The 21,239-nt window shown below is 44.6% G+C and overlaps 1 protein-coding gene across 3 annotated transcripts in view; it reads right to left on the bottom strand.

The window, feature by feature from the left end:
- The window catches only part of SCFD2 (sec1 family domain containing 2), a 316,169-nt gene that overhangs the window by 237,223 nt on the left and 57,707 nt on the right, over positions 1–21,239 (bottom strand). For all 3 annotated transcript variants that reach the window (XM_050947620.1, XM_050947621.1, XM_050947619.1), the window contains exon 3: positions 18,993–19,120. In XM_050947620.1, coding sequence (XP_050803577.1) covers positions 18,993–19,120 — 128 coding nt within the window. The remainder of the gene's footprint in view (positions 1–18,992; positions 19,121–21,239) is intronic.

The raw sequence follows: 21,239 nt of genomic DNA, 5'->3' as shown, positions 1-21,239 counted from the left end.
GCTAGTAGACCATCTACCAGCCTCTGGAAGGTGGCGGGTGCATTTCGAAGGCCGAAAGGAAGGACATTGAATTCATACACCCCCGCATGGGTGACGAATGCTGACCTCTCCTTGGCAGGTTCATCTAGCGGTACTTGCCAGTACCCCTTGGTTAAGTCTATTGTAGAGATGAACTGGGCACGTCCCAACTTTTCCAATAGCTCATCGGTACGTGGCATTGGATAGTTGTCCGGACGAGTTACAGCATTTAGCTTACGGTAGTCCACGCAAAAGCGTATTTCCCCATCTGGTTTGGGTACCAGAACCACTGGAGATGCCCATGCACTGGTAGATGAGCGGATTATACCCATCTGTAGCATGTTCTGGATCTCCCGCTCTATAGCGGCTTGGGCATGAGGAGACACTCGGTAGGGTGGGGTTCTGATTGGGTGAGCATTACCTGTATCAATGGAGTGGTATGCCCGTTCAGTCCGTCCTGGGGTGGCTGAGAACAATGGGGCGAAGCTAGTGCACAGCTCCTTGATTTGTTGCCGCTGCAGACGTTCCAGGGTGGTTGAGAGGTTCACCTCTTCCACGCCACCGTCTTTTTTCCCGTCGTAGTAGACACCGTCAGGCCACTCAGCATCATCTCCCTGGACTGTAAACTGACAAACCTGTAAGTCTCTGGAATAGAAAGGCTTGAGAGAATTAACATGGTACACTTTAGGCTTTAGTGAGGAATTGGGAAATGCTATGAGGTAGTTTACAGCTCCCAGGCGCTCTTGGACCGTGAAGGGCCCTTCCCATGATGCTTCCATCTTATGGGCCTGTTGCGCCTTCAAGACCATAACCTGGTCTCCTACCTTGAAGGACCGATCTCTGGCATGTCTGTCATACCAGGCCTTTTGCTCTTCCTGAGCATCCTTTAGATTCTCTCTAGCAAGGGCTAAAGAGTGTCGGAGGGTGCTTTGTAGGTTGCTTACAAAGTCCAGAATGTTAGTTCCTGGAGAAGGCGTAAACCCCTCCCATTGCTGCTTCACCAACTGTAATGGCCCCTTAACCTCGTGACCATACACAAGTTCAAACGGTGAAAACCCTAAACTGGGATGTGGTACAGCCCTGTAGGCAAACAGTAACTGCTGCAACACTAGGTCCCAATTATTGGAGAATTCGTTGATAAATTTTCGTATCATGGCCCCCAATGTTCCATTGAACCTTTCCACCAGGCCATTGGTTTGATGGTGGTACGGGGTGGCAACCAAGTGATTCACCCCATGAGTTTCCCACAGTTTTTCCATGGTCCCTGCCAGGAAATTAGACCCTGAATCTGTAAGGATGTCAGAGGGCCAACCTACCCTGGCAAAGATGTCTGTTAGGGCCAGGCACACAGTGTTAGCCCTGGTGTTGCCTAGAGCGACTGCTTCTGGCCATCGGGTAGCAAAGTCCACTAAAGTCAGTACGTACTGCTTTCCTCTGGGCGTCTTTTTTTGGGAAAGGGCCCAGAATATCCACAGCTACTCGCTGAAATGGGACCTCAATTATGGGGAGTGGCTGGAGAGGGGCCTTGACCTGGTCTTGAGGCTTACCCACTCTTTGGCATACCTCACAAGACCGGACATACTTGGCAACGTCCTTGCCCATCCCCTCCCAGTGGAAGGACTTCCCCAACCGGTCCTTGGTTCTGTTCACCCCAGCATGGCCACTGGGATGATCATGGGCTAAGCTTAAGAGCTTCCCCCGGTACTTAGTTGGAACCACCAACTGTTTTTGCGGCTGCCATTCTTCCCGGTGTCCACCAGAAAGAATTTCCTTGTATAAAAGTCCTTGGTCTATAACAAACCGGGATCGATTAGAAGAGCTGAGAGGCGGTGGGGTGCTCCGTGCCGCCGCCCAAGCTTTCTGAAGGCTGTCATCTGCTTCCTGCTCAGTCTGGAACTGTTCCCTTGAGGCTGGGGTCACCAGTTCTTCCTCAGACTGTGGACTTGGGCTTGGTCCCTCTGGAAGCGATGTAGGTGATGGGTTTGTTTCCGTTGCTGGTGCACCTGAGAGTATTTCAGGCTCTGGCTGAGCCTTTTGGGTATGGCTGTCTTGTGCTTCTGCCAGTTCTGGCTCGCTGGCGCCCTCTGGCGTTGAGTTTGAAGATGGGGTTGCACTTGCTGGTGCTGGTTGCTGTTCCAGTTCCGGGCCTGGGGCTGGAGATGCTGTGGCTGTTTCAGTGGTAGGCATGGAATCCGGGTCCTCTACCTCTGTCTGGGTCTTTGGTAACACAGACGGGGCCTCTGTGGACGGTTCAGGAACAGGAATGGGTCTGGAAGCTTGCCTGGTTTGGCTACGTGTAACCATTCCCACTCTCTTGGCCCGCCTCACCTGGTTGGCCAAGTCTTCCCCCAGTAGCATGGGGATAGGATAATTGTCATAGACTGCAAAAGTCCACATTCCTGACCAGCCTTTGTACTGGACAGGCAGTTGAGCTGTAGGCAAGTCTACAGCTTGTGACATGAAGGGGTAAATTGTAACTTTGGCCTTTGGGTTGATGAATTTGGGGTCAACGAAGGATTGGTGGATAGCTGACACTTGTGCCCCCGTGTCTCTCCACGCAGTAACCTTCTTTCCGCCCACTCTCAAATTTTCCCTTCGCTCCAAGGGTATTTGAGAGGCATCCGGGCCTGGGGATCTTGGGTGTGATGGTGGTGTAATGAATTGCACTCGCATGGTGTTCTTGGGACACTTGGCCTTGATATGTCCCAGTTCATTACACTTAAAGCATCTTCCATCTGATGGGTCACTGGGCCGAGGTGAGTTACTGGAGACTGGTGAGGTTGAAGGGTAGGGTATCTGTGGCTTTACTTGGGTGGTATGTGGGGTCTTTGGCTGTCCTCGGTTGTAGGGTTTATGGTCTGTGTGCCCCCTGGGGTAATCGTTCCCCTTGACAGTAGCTTTCTTGCTTTCTGCCAGTTCCATCCATTTGGCTCCAATCTCCCCCGCCTCAGCGATATTCTTGGGGTTTCCATCTTGTATGTACCGTGTGATGTCTTCAGGAACACCATCCAAGAACTGCTCCATTTGTATGAGGAGGTTCAGTTCTTCCAAGGTTTGAATGTTGTTTCCTGTTAGCCAGGCCTCATAGTTTTTTGCAATGTAGTAGGCGTGTTTGGGAAATGACACCTCTGGTTTCCACTTTTGGGTTCTGAAGCGCCGACGGGCATGATCTGGGGTTATCCCCATCCTGTATCTGGCCTTGGTTAGAAAAAGTTTATAGTCATTCATTTGGTGCTTAGGCATTTCAGCTGCCACCTCTGCTAAAGGTCCACTGAGCTGTGACCTCAATTCTACCATGTACTGGTCTTCGGGGATCTTGTACCCAAGACAGGCTCTTTCAAAATTTTCCAAGAAGGCCTCGGTGTCATCACCTGCCTTGTAGGTGGGAAATTTCCTGTGCTGTGGAGCAATATTTGGCACCGGGTTGTTAGGGTTGGCTGGCACATGCAGCCCAGCTTTTGCCAATTCCAGTTCATGTTTTCTCTGTTTTTCCTTCTCTTCATTCTCTTTTTGTTGTTTTTCCATTTCTTTTTGTTGTTTTTCCATTTCTTTTTGGTGCTTTTCCATTTCTCGGCGGTGGGCCACCTCTTCTTCTTCTAGTTTTCTTTTGTGTGCTGCCTCTTGGGCCGCCTGTTCTCTTTGGAAGGCTGCCAGTTTGATGCTTTCTTCCTTTTCTTTCATCTCCATCTGTCGCCTGTGTTCAGCTTCTTTGATTTGTTCTTCGGCGTCAATTTTTGCCTTAGAAGTCATGGTGCCTGTTTTCTTGTGTTGGGGTGCCCTCCGGTGTTTATCTTCTGAACTGCAGGTTCTCTGTTGCCTCCTGAAGTCTGCCTAGCAACAGTGCTTTTTTCCCTTTCTCTCTCTAGCTAATGTTCAATGAAGGGAAACCAGAAAAACCACTTTATTTGCATGCATATAAGTGCCGGTACTTGCCTCCTAATGGGAGGGCTATTGCATGACAAAAGACCCTCAACAGTTTCTTAATGGCTTCTCGCTTAACATGCAAGCCACAAACTGCCAGAGAGAGCAGAAAAAAAAATTCTCTCTGGTTCCCTTTTAAAACCAACTGTTTCTCTCTGCTAAAAAGCCCTTAGCAGAGAAAAGAAAATATAATATTTCTACTGGCTTCTGGATTCTGTCTCCCACCAGCTGCCACTCATGTAATAACCTTAGTCCCAGATTTGGACCTTAGCGTCCAAAATATGGGGGTTAGCATGAAAACCTCCAAGCTTAGTTACCAGCTTGGACCTGGTACCTGCTGCCACCACCCAAAAAATTAGAGTGTTTTGGGGCACTCTGGTCCCTCTGAAAAACCTTCCCTGGGGACCCCAAGACCCAAATCCCTTGAGTCTCACAACAAAGGGAAATAATCCTTTTTCCCTTCCCCCCTCCAGGTGCTCCTGGAGAGATACACAGACACCAGCTCTGTGAATCCAAACAGAGTGAATCTCCCTCTCTGTTCCCAATCCTGGAAACAAAAAGTACTTTCCTATTCCCCCAGAGGGAATGCAACATTAGGCTAGCAATCCAACACACAAATCTCCCCTTGATTTCTTCCTCCCACCAATTCCCTGGTGAGTACAGACTCAATTTCCCTGAAGTAAAGAAAACTCCAACAGGTCTTAAAAGAAAGCTTTATATAAAAAGAAAGAAAAATAAGTACAAATATTCTCTCTGTATTAGATGATACAACACAGGGTCAATTGCTTAAAAGAATATTGAATAAACAGCCTTATTCAAAAAGAATACAAATCAAAGCACTCCAGCACTTATATTCATGCAAATACCAAAGAAAAGAAACCATATAACTTACTATCTGATCTCTTTGTCCTTACACTTGGAAACAGAAGACTAGAAAGTAGAACTACTTCTCCAAAGCTCAGAGAAAGCAGGCAGCCAGAAAACAAAGACCTTAGACACTCAATTCCCTCCACCCAAAGTTGAAAAAATCCGGTTTCCTGATTGGTCCTCTGGTCAGGTGCTTCAGGGGAAAGAGACATTAACCCTTAGCTATCTGTTTATGACACATATACTTTTGACTTTCAATTCTCTACAAATCTTTAAAGTAAGCACTTCAACTTTAAACTGACCTTTACTGAAGAAATGAGCTGAGCTTTGCCTTATACACGAGCTACTAAGGAGAACTATACATTTACAGGTACATGAACGTATGTCTAAGAAAGTGTGCGTGACCATACATATTTGACTATACAAGAAAATCATTAATGAAGAAATATATAGGAAGTCTTATGTTCAAAGGCTACCAGAAGCATAAGAAAAAGATCAACAGAAAAAAATAGAAGAAGATTTGTGTGGAAAGGCCTTTAGAAGAAAACAGACAAAATCTACCAGTGATTAGGGAAATGAATTATAAAGGCTGAGGCACTCTAAATTCTATTTCCATATGTATCTTGGGTCAGGAAGGAAGCACTATTTATATTTATATAATCACTAACTTCAAATGGGAGGAGATTAGGACTATGATTCCACGTATGTACTGACATTCTCAAAGACGATAGTATCTTTCATAAATCTCTTCCAAAAGGGACTTTTGCAAACGGATCCTTTTGGAGATTTCTTGCCCCAGAGTCCACTTCAATGGTTTTTAACACAGAAGGGAACAATTTGACCCTAAATATAGTTGTGTCCTTGCCACCTTAAGGGAAACAAGGAAAGGCGGTAGCAACAGCCTGTGTACCAGCCACATGCATGGAGAAGGCTGCCATAATCACTCTAGAACAGTGCCAAAGAAGGTACTGTTGTGGGCCGAATTAGCACAAGGCCACACAGGCTAAATATAAATGCTGATGCTAAGAAATACAACAGACAAGTAGCAGTGTATTTCTGAACAGTTATATACTGCATGCAAGGCTAAGTCAACACTGTTAAGGTTTAGATTTTAGGTAGAAGGGAGCCAGGCAACCAGAATTCCCCTTCACAAGAATCATTTGCAATAGGGTTGTACTGCTATCATACAGTAATCAGGTAATTTTTGTGAAAAGTATTATAGATATTCCTGAAGCTTATTTGATCCCTCCACTTGACAGTATTGAGTCTTTAATACTTTTGGACTGATGCTGTCTCTAGAAATAGCACATCAATAAATGTATTGTTATTTATAATATCATGCAAGCAATTGTTTTAAAAATGTCTGCTTCCTATTCTATATCTGCTTCAGATTTCAGATACTGCATTACCTCAGTATACGTAAAAGTTGTTGGTATTCTCTCTATAAACATCATTCCAGATCAATTTTCCATAGGAAAAAAATCCTATGAGCTAATGCCCACCCCCAACCTCACAGGCTATTCTTTCATGTTCCCTAAGGCCAGGCCAAATCTCCAGGCCTGCCCCGCTCCTACTTAAAGTTTGGAATTTCAGTTCAAACTTTACTCAGGGAGTTACCACACTACTCTAGGGAGTTACCCCCACCATCTTTTACAAAGCCTGATGCTGGGCTAAGGAGTTAGTTTAGGTCTCTCCAGGGATCTTTAAATTTTTAAAGACTAAGACTTTCAAGTTGCATTTTGTATACTTTAATAGGAAGAAACTAAGAAGGATTTCTTCCCATTAATGAGGATTAAAGTAACAGCAGAGAGCACTTTGTTTCTGTTACCGTACTGGTGTTTCAACTTTGATCATTCACAATGTCACTAAGGGAACATAATCAAGGGATTCAGACTCAACCTATATTTACCATCCTCTGTTAAAATTGCCAAACAAGTCTGTTTTTGAGACAACAGAAAGATATTTGTAGTAGGGTTTCTATTACTGCCAAGTAATATGTTAATAGCACAGCTTTCATCAACAGAATCAGGGACCGTCACATTCAGAGGATTACTAAAAGATACACAAGATTAGCAATGGAGTCAGAGAGGAGGTCAGGACTGGACAAGCAGCAGCACTTCTACTAAAGCTGAAAAAGCAGAAACATTTCTCCTCTGGTATAAGTGGCTCCCTAACTCCAGAATGGAACTCATAAAATCCAGCTGCACCTAAGTTATTGATCATGAAAAATACTCTCAGAGTCTGTTAAAAACAATTTGTCTTTAATTGAGCAAAAGTAAGCCGCATCAGACATCCATTCCTAACTGACTTCATTCTCCTTGGATATCACAAAGGTCTTTAAATAACTGTACCTCCAAAATGGTCTCAACAAGAGGTTTGTTGAAAACAGATTACCTTTTAACTGTTTAATTTAACTGAATGATTTTCTATAAAAGCTACAATGTGTCTACGCATCAAAATAAAGAAACAATGGCTAAGTCATCTACACACTGGCAAATCAGAACTGCACTGAGCAAATATTTATCTTCTCTTGATACTGAAGGTTATTTCTACTCTACAGCAGCTAGTGGTGCAGCTGCACTGACGCAGCTGTGCTGCTGAAGCACTTCTAGTGAAGATGCTCTAAGCTGACAAGAGAGAGCTCTCCCATCAGCTTAATAACTCCTGCCTCCGCAAGAGGTGGTAGCTATGTCAGTGGGAGAAGCTCTCTCGCTGACATAGCACTGTTCACATCAGCACTTAGGTCAGCATGACTTACGTCGCTCAGGGGTGTGGATTATACACACCCCAGAGCGAAGTAAGTTATACCAAAATAATTTGTAGTGTAGACATAGCCTAACAGTACTCACCTACTACTATATACATACAGTTGTTTGAGAGTCAAGATGGAGCTATTTCATTTTCATTTACTATTTTAAATAATAAAGTATCATAGTATTCCAAGTATCTTGATATAAATGGTTCTCAAATATTTATGGAACTCTAACAAAAACAGACCAACCAATCAAAACAAAAAGTCCAGAGTTGCACCTGGACTTTACAGACTAGCTGGGGCTGCTCTGGGAAATACATCCAATCTAAAGGAAAGAGCAACTCCCACAATCCTCCGATCTATTGCCACAACAACAATCTTGACCCCATGGCTTTGGTTCCACACTTTGAAACACTCTCAAGTGTTTTGAGTATATTGCAATAAATAGTATGCACAATGAACAAGTAATTCACAACAAGAAATACAAATGGTAAAAAAAACTATTACTGAACACCACAGCAAATTAAATCTTCAAAAACCAAATAACTATTTTTGCATATGGATTGTAAAATAATTTAAGATTAAATTTTAATATTAAATGGCAAAGCACTGTTGTGTAAGTTCGAAAACATGGCTCTCTCACCAACAGAAGTTGGCCCAATATTAGATATTACCTCACCCATCTTCTCTCTCTAAAACCACTGATAAATAATCCAAATATAGCATAAAGATTCAAAAATAATACAAGGGTCCCAAAGTAAAATAGTACCTAGAATTTAGTCTGCCTCCTTCAAGTCTCATTTCAGATCCGAGCCTTAGGAATTCAAATATGCTCTTAATTGAGACGCAAAGTCATGTGGATAAAAGGAAATCCCTTTTCCCTAATCTAGCAATTCCTAAAAAACACATTTGGCTCCCCTACGAAGGGAGGCCAACTCATATTTCAGCCTCTAGTAGGCCTTCAGGTTTAGTCTAGTTCTTTGTCTAGTTCTGTGAGATGGTTCCCCAGGCCCTCAAGTTTTCCTTTAACAAAATTATCTGAAGTTCTTCCAGATGCTACTATGAAGCATCAGTATGTTTGATAAACAACTCTGAAGTGTTTTCTAGCAAGTCAGCTGGACAGGAATCTCACACTGAGATTGTAAAATTATGGCATCACATCTGTGTCTTTGACCACGTTGCTGTTACTAGCAGCTTAAAGAGGCCAATTTTCCTTTTGACGTCTTTGGAGCGAAAAAACTCATCTGAAAGTGGCACACACTCCACAGAACTCTTATCCTCACCTGGAAACCACAGCACTAGCTGACTGGAGAATTCAGAGGGAAAACCAGCACACTCTCAGCAAAATTCCTCCTTAGGAGACATCAGGGAGATCTTGCCACCTTGGAATTGTATTTATTTCTGAGCTCCCAGAAAGTTCTGCCAGTGCTGCTCTCTCCATTCTGCTGCACTTTCTTTGACATCCAGGCCTCTCACAACAGCCTCTGGCTGTTCCAGAAGCTCTCTCATCAAATCTGATGATAGTTGTGCCAGCAATAGTTTTACACAGCCAAAAAGAACCTTAAAGCAACACTCCACACCTTGCCTACTCAGCTCAGCATTATGTCCTCAAAGTTGTTTCCCACCACTTCTCTAAAGCATTAGTCCCTACAGACTAAAATCCTGTTAAAATGGATGAGTTCAGAGGTGGAATTTAACCTACTCTTCACTCCTTTCAACTAACAAACCACTGTAATTCACTCAGTTGAACCCTGGGGGCAGTTTGTACAGGTGAGTCATAATTCCCTACAATTAGGGATTTGTAATGGAACTCTAGTCAAGCCCTTAATAAGAAGGCACCAGCCATTTTGCTCAGTCCAGTCTTGAGAGTTCAGAAGGCAAAAGTCATCACGAATTTTTAAATGAAAGCTTAAAGGGACAGTAATGAGTCTCCTGCAGCTGTGAACATTTTGCTGAAATATGACGTCATTTGGGACACTAGCAGCACAGGGGCCCTATATCTGCAACTGAAAAGTAGTTTCCAAAGTTCTCCAATACTTAGGGCATGGCTACACTTGCAGCTGTACAGTGCTGGGAGTTAAACCTGTCTTCGTACAGCTGTGTAGCGAAAGCGCTGCAGTATGGTCACACTGACAACTACCAGCGCAATGTCGTGGCTACATCTGCAGCGGTGCTGGGAGTGGTGCATTATGGGCAGCTAGCCTACAGAGCATCTCTTCCCATTCTGGCACCGTGGGTTGTGGGAAGGGGGCGGAGGGAGCGGGTCATTCTGGTTCCTGTCTCAACGCCCTGTGATGCATCGCTTCACATCCCAGCAATCCCTGTGTTTCTGTCCACATTTGGTGCCATCTTTGCACAGTTTCAGTGCAGCGCGATTCTGTGTTCCGTTTCGGTCTGCGGGAAATGGAGCCCAAACTGCTGAGGAGTATGCTGACGAGTCTCGCCAGCACATCACGTTTGGCAGTTGAGTTATTCCTTAAGGCCCAAAGTGACAGTGAGGAGTCCGACAATGATAGCAAAATTGCTTGTGGCATTCATGGACATGCTTAGCACTGTGGAACGCCGCTTTGGGGCTCAGTAAACAAGCACTGAGTGGTGGGATCACATCATCATGCAAGTCTGGGATGACGAGCAGTGGCTACAGAACTTTCGGATGAGAAAAGTCACTTTCATGGGACTGTGTGAGGAGCTCGCCCTCACCCTGCGGCGCAAGGACACGAGATTGAGAGCTGCCCTGCCGGTGGAGAAGCAGGTGGCTATTGCAATCTGGAAGCTGGCAACTCCAGACAGCTACTGATCGGTCGTGAACCAGTTTGGAGTGGGAAAGTCCACCGTTGGAATCTTGTTAATGCAAGTTTGCAAGGCCATTAATCGCATCCTGCTAAGAAAAATCATGACTCTGGGGAACGTGAAGGACATTGTGGATGGCTTTGCCCAAATGGGTTTCCCTAACTGTGGAGAGGCGATAGATGGGACGCATATTCCTATTTTGGCACCACCCCACCTAGCATCCGAGTATGTTAATCGGAAGGGGTATTTCTCTATGGTTCTCCAGGCGCTTGTGGATCACCGTGGACATTTCATTGACATTAACGCAGGCTGGCCTGGAAAGATGCATGATGCATGCATCTTTCGGAACACTGGCTTGTTCCGGAAGCTCCAGGCCGGGACTCTTTTCCCCAGAGCGGAAGATCACAGTAGGGGACGTTGAATTGTCCACTGTGATCCTTGGAGACCCCGCTTACCCATTAATGCCGTGGCTCATGAAACTGTACACAGAGAGCCTTGACAGCAGCAAGGAACAGTTCAACTACAGGCTGAGCCGGTGCCAAATGACTGTGGAGTGTGCTTTTGGCCGTTTAAAGGGGCGCTGGCGATCTCTGTATGGGAAGCTGGACTTGGGTGAAAACAGCATCCCCGTGGTTATATCCACGTGCTGTACCCTCCATAATATTTGTGAAGGGAAGGGTGAAAGATTCAGTCAGGCATGGACCTCCGAGGTTCAACGCCTGGAGGCTGAATTTGCACAGCCAGAGAGCAGGGCTACTAGAGAGGCCCAGAACAGGGCTGCAAGGATTAGGGATGCCTTGAGGGTGGAATTTGAGGCTGCAAACCAACAATAATGTTTGGTGCCCTGCACGGCAGCGAAATGCAGTGGTTACAATGTTAGTAGGAATCTGTGTTTGCTAAGCTGATTTGCAGTGCCTGTTTCTTTCCTGGGCTAAGGTATCTTTAACTTTATGCAATAATAAAGACTGTTTTCAAAGCCAAAATTCATTTATTGAAAAGAAAATTACTTTATTGAAAGAAACATAAGTTTTTGGGAATCTGAAAGGGCAAGGGAGTGGGGTGGGGAACCATACAATCACAGATTTGCATATGTCCTGTCTGGAGTGCTGTGCAGTGAGTGCTGCACTTCAGGATGGCTATACTGCATGGTGATGGGGGTTGAATGCAGAGGGTAAGGGTCATAGTTCTCAGGGCTGGTTGGTGAACATACAGGTGTTGGAGGCAGCTGGTGGTGGTAAGAACCCGGATGTTGGGGAAGGGAGGATGGAGCTGACATGGGGGCACAAGGGAAAGAGCTTTGGGACAAGGGGTGCAGGGAGGGGCGGGGGCGGTAATGCTCCACCTGCATGGCTACAAGCGCCTGGATAGAGTCTACTTGGTGCTCCAGGATGCTTATCAGCCGCTTTGTGCTGTGCTTTGCTTCCTGTGCGCTGCGTTTTCCTTGCAGATCCTGCTTTCCCTCTCCCTCCATTCCTGCGCTTTTCGATTCTCTGTGAAAGACTGATGCATCACTTCGTGCAGCATGTCGTCTTTGCTTTTTCGCGGTCTCTTCCGAAGGTTTTGCAGTCTCTCAGCCGGTGATAACACGGACAGCCGAGATCTCAAGGTAGCATCGGTAAAGGCAAAATGCAACACTTAACAGAGGCAGCATTTTTTATACCAGACAGAGTAATTCCCCCGCACTTAAGGAGGGCACATACAGTTTTCACAATAGCATAATTTTCCCATCCCAAAGAGACCACACATAACCCACGGGAGCCCCGAAATGGTGAGTAAGGGGGACTGATTGCTTTAGGACTGTACTGTCCTCTGGGTTTCCATGCGTTGGGGAGAGCCAACAGCTGCAGGAGGCACCTACACTGAACACTATCCCAACATTTTCCACAGGAGTTTATCCTGGAAGATATCTCGCTGCTGAGAGTCACCTGGGAAGCAAGGGAGGGTCTTCTACTGCAATGCGGATTTCGCCCTGGCCCCTATGCAGCTTGCTTGTGTGCAGCAATGGTCCCCCCACCCCTCGTGGCAGAGTGGCACGGACGCGTTAGCCTGACTGGGACAAGGACCACAGTGGCTCTCCCAATAAACCTGCGCAAGCGCATTGCCCACGCTCTGGCTGAAACTTTTGAAGAGATTACCGAGGCCGATTACCGCAATGTGATAGACCACATCAATGCGCTATTCCTCATCCATCCTGAAAATAAGAGCCGCTTACCGGGAACCCGCTCCTCTGCTTGTCCTCCACCAAGTGCCGGCTGCTGCGACTGGCTACCTTCCTCCTGGCTTGAGAAGAGCTCCTGGCTGCATGTCTCCAGGGAGTCTCCCCCCACCCCAATACCCTCACTCTCGCTTTCCTCCTCCTCCTCCTCCCCCCGCTCTGAAGTGTCCCTGGTTGTCCTCGGAGTGGAGGTGGGGTCACTTCCAAGTATCGCGTCCAGCTCTTTGTAGAAATGGCAGGTCATGGGGGCAGCACCGGAGCGGCAGTTTCCCTCGCGGGCTTTGCAGTAGGCACTCAGCAGCTCCTTCACTTTAACCCTGCACTGCAGTGCGTCCCAGTCATGGCCCCTTTCCATCATGGCCCTTGATATCTGCCCAAAGGTATCGTAATTCCTATGGCTGGAGCGTAGCTAAGACTGCACAGCTTCCTCCCCCCAAACACTGATGAGGTCCAGCAACTCACCACTGCTCCATGCTGGTGCTCGTCTGGTGCATGGAGGCATGGTCACCTGGAAAGATTCACTGATTGCACTCCACACCTGGCTGAGCAAACAGGAAGGGGATTTTTAAAATACCCGGGGAATTTAAAGGGTGAGTCTGATGGTTGGTCACTTGAGGCTAGGGCAGTAGAGTTCGAACTGATAAGCAGAGTGGCTAGAACAGGCATTCTGGGATACTGCCGAATACTTCTGAAGGCCAATAACAGCGTTTTTGGTGGCCACACTGGCGGGGCAGCACTGCATCAGCAGCGCTATAGTCTTTATTCCTCTTGTGGAAGTGGAGTACAAGTAGCGCTGTAGCCAGGGAGATACTGCACTGTATGTGCCTTGCCAGTGTGGACAGTGAGTGAGTTATAGCGCTGTAAAGACACCACCAGCGCTGCAACTCTCAAATGTAGCCAAGGTCTTAGAGTCACAGAGTTTAAGGCCAGAAGGGACCACCAGATCATCTAGTCTGACCTCCTGTATGTAACCAGACACCACCACCACCACCTAGCACTTGCACAGTAAACCAAACAACTGAAATTAGACCAAAAGTATTACAGCCCACAGATTAGACTTCTGTGTGCCACAGACAGAGAACAGCAGAAACTGAGGCCCACCAATGCCCAAGGAGCCCCAATGTCAGGGAATTGATATGCAGTAGGTGTTCAATACAGAAGGGTTAGCAAGAAGGGGTTTACCTGACAGCTAATAGGAAGATATTTAGTGGTTAATAAGGCATGAATACAATTCCACATTTATTTATGAATGGTGATTTGTACATAGCCTTCAAATGGTGCTGCTGTTTCCTGGGATTCTCCTAACCAATCTTCATGTTTACCATTCATTGTGTTAATGCTTAAAACTTTATTTGGGTTTAAATATTAAAATGAAACTCGAAGTTGCATACTAGTGAAGACTGACCATGGAAACAGATCCCAGCACCAGTGAGGTTCAAAGACAGTGCCCAAGTGGTGAGATCAGACTTCTGTCTTGCTCACAACCCCCTCTTGGCTGCTGGAAGGGCAAGGAGCACCTGTTCCCTCTCTATCTCTCCTGGCAGCTTCGCAGAATTCTCTCCCTCTGTTCATTCTTGCAGCCTGAAGTGTGGAGCGAATGGAGCTGCCAGCAGGTGTAAGCAGAACAGTTACAATGACAACTTTTCTTCCACAGCTGGTTTCATAAGCTCTCACACTCTCCTCCCACCCCAGGGTGGGAGAGCTGATGCATTTTTCAACACCCCGCAAAGATGCTGAGCACTCTGCAAGATACGGGGTATCACACTGAATAAACTGTGCTCATATGATAAGTGCTCTGCTCCCACTACATCAGACCAATCAAAGAAAGGAAAAAGCTAGTCCTTAATATTTGCCTGTCGAGGAAAAACATGCACCACACTAGGGAGACCACATCCCGATTTTATTGGGACTGTCCCGATATTTACTTGTTTGTCCTGCATCCAGACTGAACGCAAATTGTCCCTCTGCTGCCGACTCGGTTTTTTGGGGGTTTTTTTTGTTGCTCTGCTGGCACCCCTCCTCCCCCCCCCCACGCCCCGACATTTCATGTCTCTCATCTGGTCACCTTACACCACACAAAGGTGAGCTGGTGCAGGGGGGCGGGGTGGGGCGGGGCATGGAGCTACTGGCAGGTGCTCAGCCCCTACCAATTTTTCCTATGCTCTTGGGGGGAGGGTGGTAGTTTTTTTTGTTGGGGGGAGGCGCTTTTGTTTTTGTTTTTTCCTCTGCTGCCGACTCTTGGGTTTTTTTGGTTTTTTTTGTTGCTCCGCTGGTACCCCTCCCACCCCCCCACACGCCCCGATATTTCATGTCTCTCATCTGGTCACCTTACACCACACAAACACGCACACACACTGAGGAAGGCAGGAGAGTGATCTGATTCATTGCAGTGAGTGGTTAAGGATATTTTAGTACACTGAAAGAAGCAGAAGTTTTTTACTTTCTCTACACATATTAAAGGAAGATAGAATATGGTTTATAATTTCTGAGACAGGACCTCCATGCTGCCAGTGTCAAACCTGATACAGTTTTTCAGCCAGCTGCCTACAACAGGGGGTCTCAGAAATACCAACTGGAATTGAAAGCTTTGCTTCCAAATGCATTTCACATCTTATGTCAAGCATAAAAACAGTTTTTACCTTGTGACAGCTGACTTTAGTAAAAGTGTTAGAGATTTTCTTCCTGTTGGAAAATGATGCCTATGATATTTAATATGAGGAAGGGCCTAAAAGTCCTCAAAACATCCTCTCTAAATATTGGAGTGACTGAGGTGCTACTCCTAAGCAGCAGAAGACAGTTCACTATCCACTGAAATATACCGATATCTGCAGAGCCTGAACTATGACAGTGCAAAGTTAACCTTGGCAGAGGGTATGGAGACTCAAAGCACCTCCATCTTCTCTCCAGCCTCACTGCCCCATATCTCAATCATATTGGAAGCAGGTGGCCTTTCGACTAAATAAAGGCATCTGGCAGAAAAGAGTACCTAGAATTGTTTTGTCCCAGACAAAGGAAGCAACTGATAGGCAACATGCTACTTAATTTCTCGCTGCCTTAAGGGGCTTTAAGTATTCCCGTAGCATGATATATTTGGCACTGCACACTCAAAGGACACAGTACAATTTTAAAAGTTCATTCAACAGTTATGCATCATTGAACAATTTAGTCCCTGACATTAGGAGCAGCTTCCTGCATTTATTAGCCAATGAGAAGCTATGGTTTTTAGAAAACCACACACACACACGCCCTCATTTTTAGCTTTTGCTTCTTATTTCTCTCTTTTTCTATTTGCAAGACTGTCCCAAAGCTTTTCTTTGTTGCTCTTCTAGTTATGAGCTGATGAATCCACAGTTTAAAAATTAAATGAGACACACATACAAATAGTAGTAATTTATATCTGTGCTTCAAAAAGTATTTCAAGCGCAAATAGCACCTCCACTGCCAAAACAAAAAAACAAAACCCCAAACAATAAAAGCAAATACATACTATGTACTCAACAGAAATCAGTTTTAACACCAATTCTTAAGGAGGAAAAGTTGTTGTGACACTACTTTGGCCTAAATCCAGCAAATGCTTCTCCTTGCCAGTAGTCTCACTGAAGTTTCTGCACATGTGAGTAAGAGTCTACAGCACTGGACCCTTAATTTGAAACCACGGGAATGGAGAAGGGCACACAGGATGGAGGCAGGGTTACTGGTTTATTAGCAATACAAAGCAGCAAAGATGGCTAATGGATCATGAAGTCTCAAAAGTGAGAGAAACCATTTTTAAAAGAAAAAATTAAACTTGTTATAAAAATTAACACTATCACACCAAAATGAACAAGTCATCCCGGGGGATGCTCCCACACACATCATTCAAGGTTATTTAAGCAAATATTCCCAATTTCCTGTACCCTTTTTCTTATAGGTAGATTTGTGACAACAGCCCTACCACACTTGCCATCTTCCCACTCTCAAAATATCCCAGACTGCAGTGTACTGTTGGTATCACCAACACTGACAGAACAGTAACTCTGTTTAAGGGGTAAAGCAAGTCAGTTTTTATTCCCTATTCAGTGTTTTCTATTCTTGATTTACAGACAATAGAGTAAAAAACAATATGAATTTTGCTTTTTAAAAACAAAAACTGAACACCGGGAAAAAATTCTATGTATTTTCCTTGTAAACAGGTTTGCTGCTTCATTTGCAGCTACTTCTGTTAACAGCACTGTGCATGCCAGAATGTCCTGGAGCAGGAAATCTGGCTGGAGTAGAGCTGTGTCATGGCCCTGAAAAAGGTACATTAGAAAAAAAATACATCAGTGGTTTATTATGCCTCATCCAACAAGTCCTATTGAAAAAGATCTGTTTTTTCCATCTCTGATTAGCACACTGATCAAAATACATTAAGTTCACTGAACAGCAAAGCACATATTTTTAAACTAAAAAGTTGTTCAGGAATGTTTTAACTTCTAGTCAGATCAAAAGAAAAAAAAATCACATCCATCCTTAGACACTGTCCAGAATAAACATTTTGGAAAATATGAATATAAACAATGAAGTGATCAGACATTTGAAAGAAGTGTCTCTGCCAGGTACACACAACAGGAGAGTCCTATTATATAGGAAACTCTCAGCAACAGCATGGAGCCATGCAAAAACACAGGTCTAATACTTGATAGTCTCATTAGCGTCTAATGTATTGATGAGACACCTTGAGATATTTCATTCATTCCACACTTTCCCTCCAGTCTCAGGGAAGATTCTGGGACTGTCATAGCTCTTCACCTCCTTGATCTAGGATCTGATAATATCTTCTCTCATCCTCTGCACTGGAGCTGTTCCCCCCAACTCCCCACCAAGGTTCCAACCCCTTCCCATCTAGACCCGCAGGAGATAGGGTGGAGATTCCAGTGCCCTTCCTCCCCTTCACTCCCCCTTTCCACAGAGAGGTCAGATGGCTACCAATGGTGTTTCTCCTACATATCTTCAGGATCTTTAAGGAAGTCCTCAAGACATGAAGGTTTTCTTTAACATCCCTAAAATATGCCCATGTGTTCAGAATGAATGGAGTGTGTGTAAAGAATCTCAACCTCTCCAAGAACTGGAAAAGGACTTTGTCAGTCTCCTCCATTTGTTGTCTTCGCCTCTTCCATTTTTCCCTAATCTCATTTTCTTTTCTTTAGAACAAAAAGAAACAAGAAATAAACACAACTAAGTATGTTAGTAAAATGAAAAAAGCTGTAATTTAAACAAATTACATATGAAATGTAAAAGTTAATATTTGCATATTAACATTGCCTCTCAACATAAATGTAGTATTTCTGATTACTAATCTATTAATCTATACTTTAAGCATATCAGGTGCATAAAGAATATACAATAGGTAAGATGAGTGAGTTAATACTATCACAAGAATCTTCCTTTATTTTTGTATTTCATGACTTGTTTAAATATGTAAGCCTACCATTAACTTCTTGCATTTCAATCTATTTTTGTTTTGTTTTTGTCCAATTAGAATAACGTACTAAAAAAGCTGTAAAACCTTTATGTCCCACAACTAGCATATTTCTAAAGACTCTGACTCTAAAAATGTATTAAATATTGTTTTCAGCTTTTTCTGAGGTGGCCTTGCTTCACAAAATATTCAGTTAAAAAAAAAAAAAAGAGAGAGAGAGAGAGATCAGTACAGATTCCAACAGTTCCGATTCTAGCTAGACTGTCTGCTTGTCGAGAACAGAAGCTCAGCAGACTACTTTCTGCAAACATGCCCCAAACTGTCATACTTCATAGTACAAAGGCAAGAAGTAACAGTAAGCACTTGCATCAGTGTATTTATCATCCTCCATGTAACTCTACCACTTTATAGGCTTTTGAATCTTTTATTTAATTTTTTTTTAATTTCCAAACTCCAAAAACACAACTGCATCATGCTTAAGCACAGCCTCAAAGTTCACCAGAGGCTAACTAACTATGATGGGATAAGAATTTAGAGAATAATGTAAATGCTTTAAATCAGTGGTCTCCAAACCATGGGACGTGCCCCCCTGGGAGTGGAGGGGGGTGTGGAGGAATGTCTGGGAGGGCAGAGTGGGTCACAGGCCAGCCCATGCAGGGGGGCAGGGAAGGAGCATCACCCAGCCTTGCTCTGCCCCCACCCCCAGCTCCAGTCCCTTGCCACAGCTGAAGCCACTGTTCCACTCCTGGCTCTAGGCTGCCACGCCCTGGTTCCCAGGACACAACTCCCGGCCCCCCCGGCTGCTGGTTCCACTCCCGGCCCGGGGAGGGGAGGGGTAGGGGGGCGTGGACACACACTATTACTGTTAAGGCAGGGCAAGAGAGGAAAAGTTTGGGCACCACTGCTTTAAATGTTGGGACTAAAGGGAGTATGACGCTGAAATATTCCACATTATAGTCACCTGGTGAAGGGTATATTATAATGCTTACCCATGCTCATCTTAATGGGCAAGTTTTCTCTGCTTGCAGCCTCCACTAGGTGTCTCCTAACTTCCATCACAGCTTCCTTTTGTCTGAGATTCATTAAGGACTCCCAGAGTGCTTTGGCAGCTGGATCACTGCAAAAAAAACAAGAGGGTTACACTAAACATCTGTTGCATAATGAAATAAGTTTAAGGCAACATTTACATTTTAAAATGTGTGTTCATATGCAGTAACTCCTATGAGGTGGACAGTAGATAAAGTGAAGATTAACTTTTAAAAATAGCACTCTCAGAACTACAATATCCGCACGAGGAAATAAGGAAACAGATCAACAGAGCCAGACGTGTACCCAGAAGCCTCCTTCTGCAAGACAAACCCAAGAAAGAAACCAACAGGACTCCACCGGCCATCACATACACTCCCCAGCTAAAACCCCTCCAACGCATCATCAAGGATTTACAACCCATCCTGGACAATGATCCCACACTTTCACAGGCCTTGGGTGGCAGGCCAGTCCTCACTCACAAACAACCTGTCAACCTGAAACATGTTCTCACCAGTAACTGCACACCGCACCATAATAACTCTAGCTCCGGAACCAATCCATGCAACAAACCTCGATGCCAACTCTGCCCACATATCTACACCAGTGACACCATCACAGGACCTAACCAGATCAGCCACACCATCACCGGTTCATTCACCTCCATGTCCACCAATGTAATATACGTCATCATATGCCAGCAAAGCCCCTCTGCTATGTACGTCGGCCAAACTGGACAGTCTCTACGGAAAAGGATAAATGGACACAAATCAGATATTAGGAATGACAATATATAAAAACCTGTAGGAGAACACTTCCTGGCCACACTATAGCAGACCTTAAGGTGGCCATCCTGCAGCAAAAAAACTTCAGGACCAGACTTCAAAGAGAAACTGCTGAGCTTCAGTTCATCTGCAAATTTGGCACCATCAGCTCAGGGTTAAACAAAGACTGTGAATGGCTTGCCAACCACAAAACCAGTTTCTCCTCCCTTGGTTTCACACCTCAACTGCTAGAACAGGGCCTCATCCTCCCTGATTGAACTAACCTTATTATCTGTAGCCTACTTGCATATATATACCTGCCCCTGGAAATTTCCACTACATGCATCTGACGAAGTGGGTATTCACCCACGAAAGCTCATGCTCCTAAACGACTGTTAGTCTATAAGGTGCCACAGAATTCTTTGCTACTTCTACAGATCCAGACTAACACGGCTACCCTTCTGATACTTTTAAAAATGGTTACCGTGATTCTATATTAAAAGCTCATATTAGCTTGTTATAAACTTGCATTACAAGTCACACATCCACATTTTCATAGATGTTAACATATGCTAAAATAAACAAGATACCCCAGATGTAACCACTATTGTTCACTTTGGAAATATCAATAATGCTCTGAGGTTTTTCAAATACTGAAACTGAAGTACAGATAGGCTCCAACTCCATCGTTTGGGTCCGGATCTTGGTGCAAACATTCTTAAAATTTGGTAGCTGATGTGCTGATTTGATACAATGGGTACCATATCTCGGGGCTTTGTTTATTGTCCTCATACTTACGTATAAGAAATGAACAATATGCAATAAAGCTTAACAGTCCTTATGTTTTTGGTACCTACAGAATGTTAAAATTATTTATAGTTAGTTTTTTATAAAAGACACTTAGTATTTTATTTGGCTCATCTGCATTCATTTCCTCATCAGTATTCTCTCTCACCCCCAAATACTGTATTTTATATAATGAATGGCTCCGGTGTTTTCTCTGGAACAAACGTGCCTTAAGCTAAATCCGCGCACATTTGATTCACTGGGTTGGTTTTTTTGCTTGTTTGTTTTTTTTAAAATAGCTTCCTTCTGTTTTCTCTCAGGAGATTTTTTCCTCCTAAACTTCCTCTAGAGACCCTTACTACAAGTTTACTGTACGCCAGAAAAAGTCGTTTTGTTTTATGAAATACTCATAATTGAGTTGATACCTATGTTGTGCTCTCTCCACTGATATAGTCTGGTTATGTTAAGTCCAGAATATCATCCTCCAGTGCAGATGAGAGTGCTTTCCAAGCCCCTCTATTAGTAGCCCAAGAACCCCATAACCTCTATTTGGATTTGGCAGGGGGAGAAGTGGAGGATGGGAAGGAAATTAAACACTTCCCTCAGCTAACCAGGTTGTGGGGGGAGGGAGTGTATATTTCATCCCATTAACGTGCTCTG

Source organism: Gopherus flavomarginatus, chromosome 3 (assembly GCF_025201925.1).
Source record: "Gopherus flavomarginatus isolate rGopFla2 chromosome 3, rGopFla2.mat.asm, whole genome shotgun sequence".
NCBI lineage: Eukaryota > Metazoa > Chordata > Testudines > Testudinidae > Gopherus > Gopherus flavomarginatus.
The sequence above is the reverse complement of the archived record's forward strand: the minus strand, read 5'-3'. Positions and strand labels throughout refer to the sequence as shown.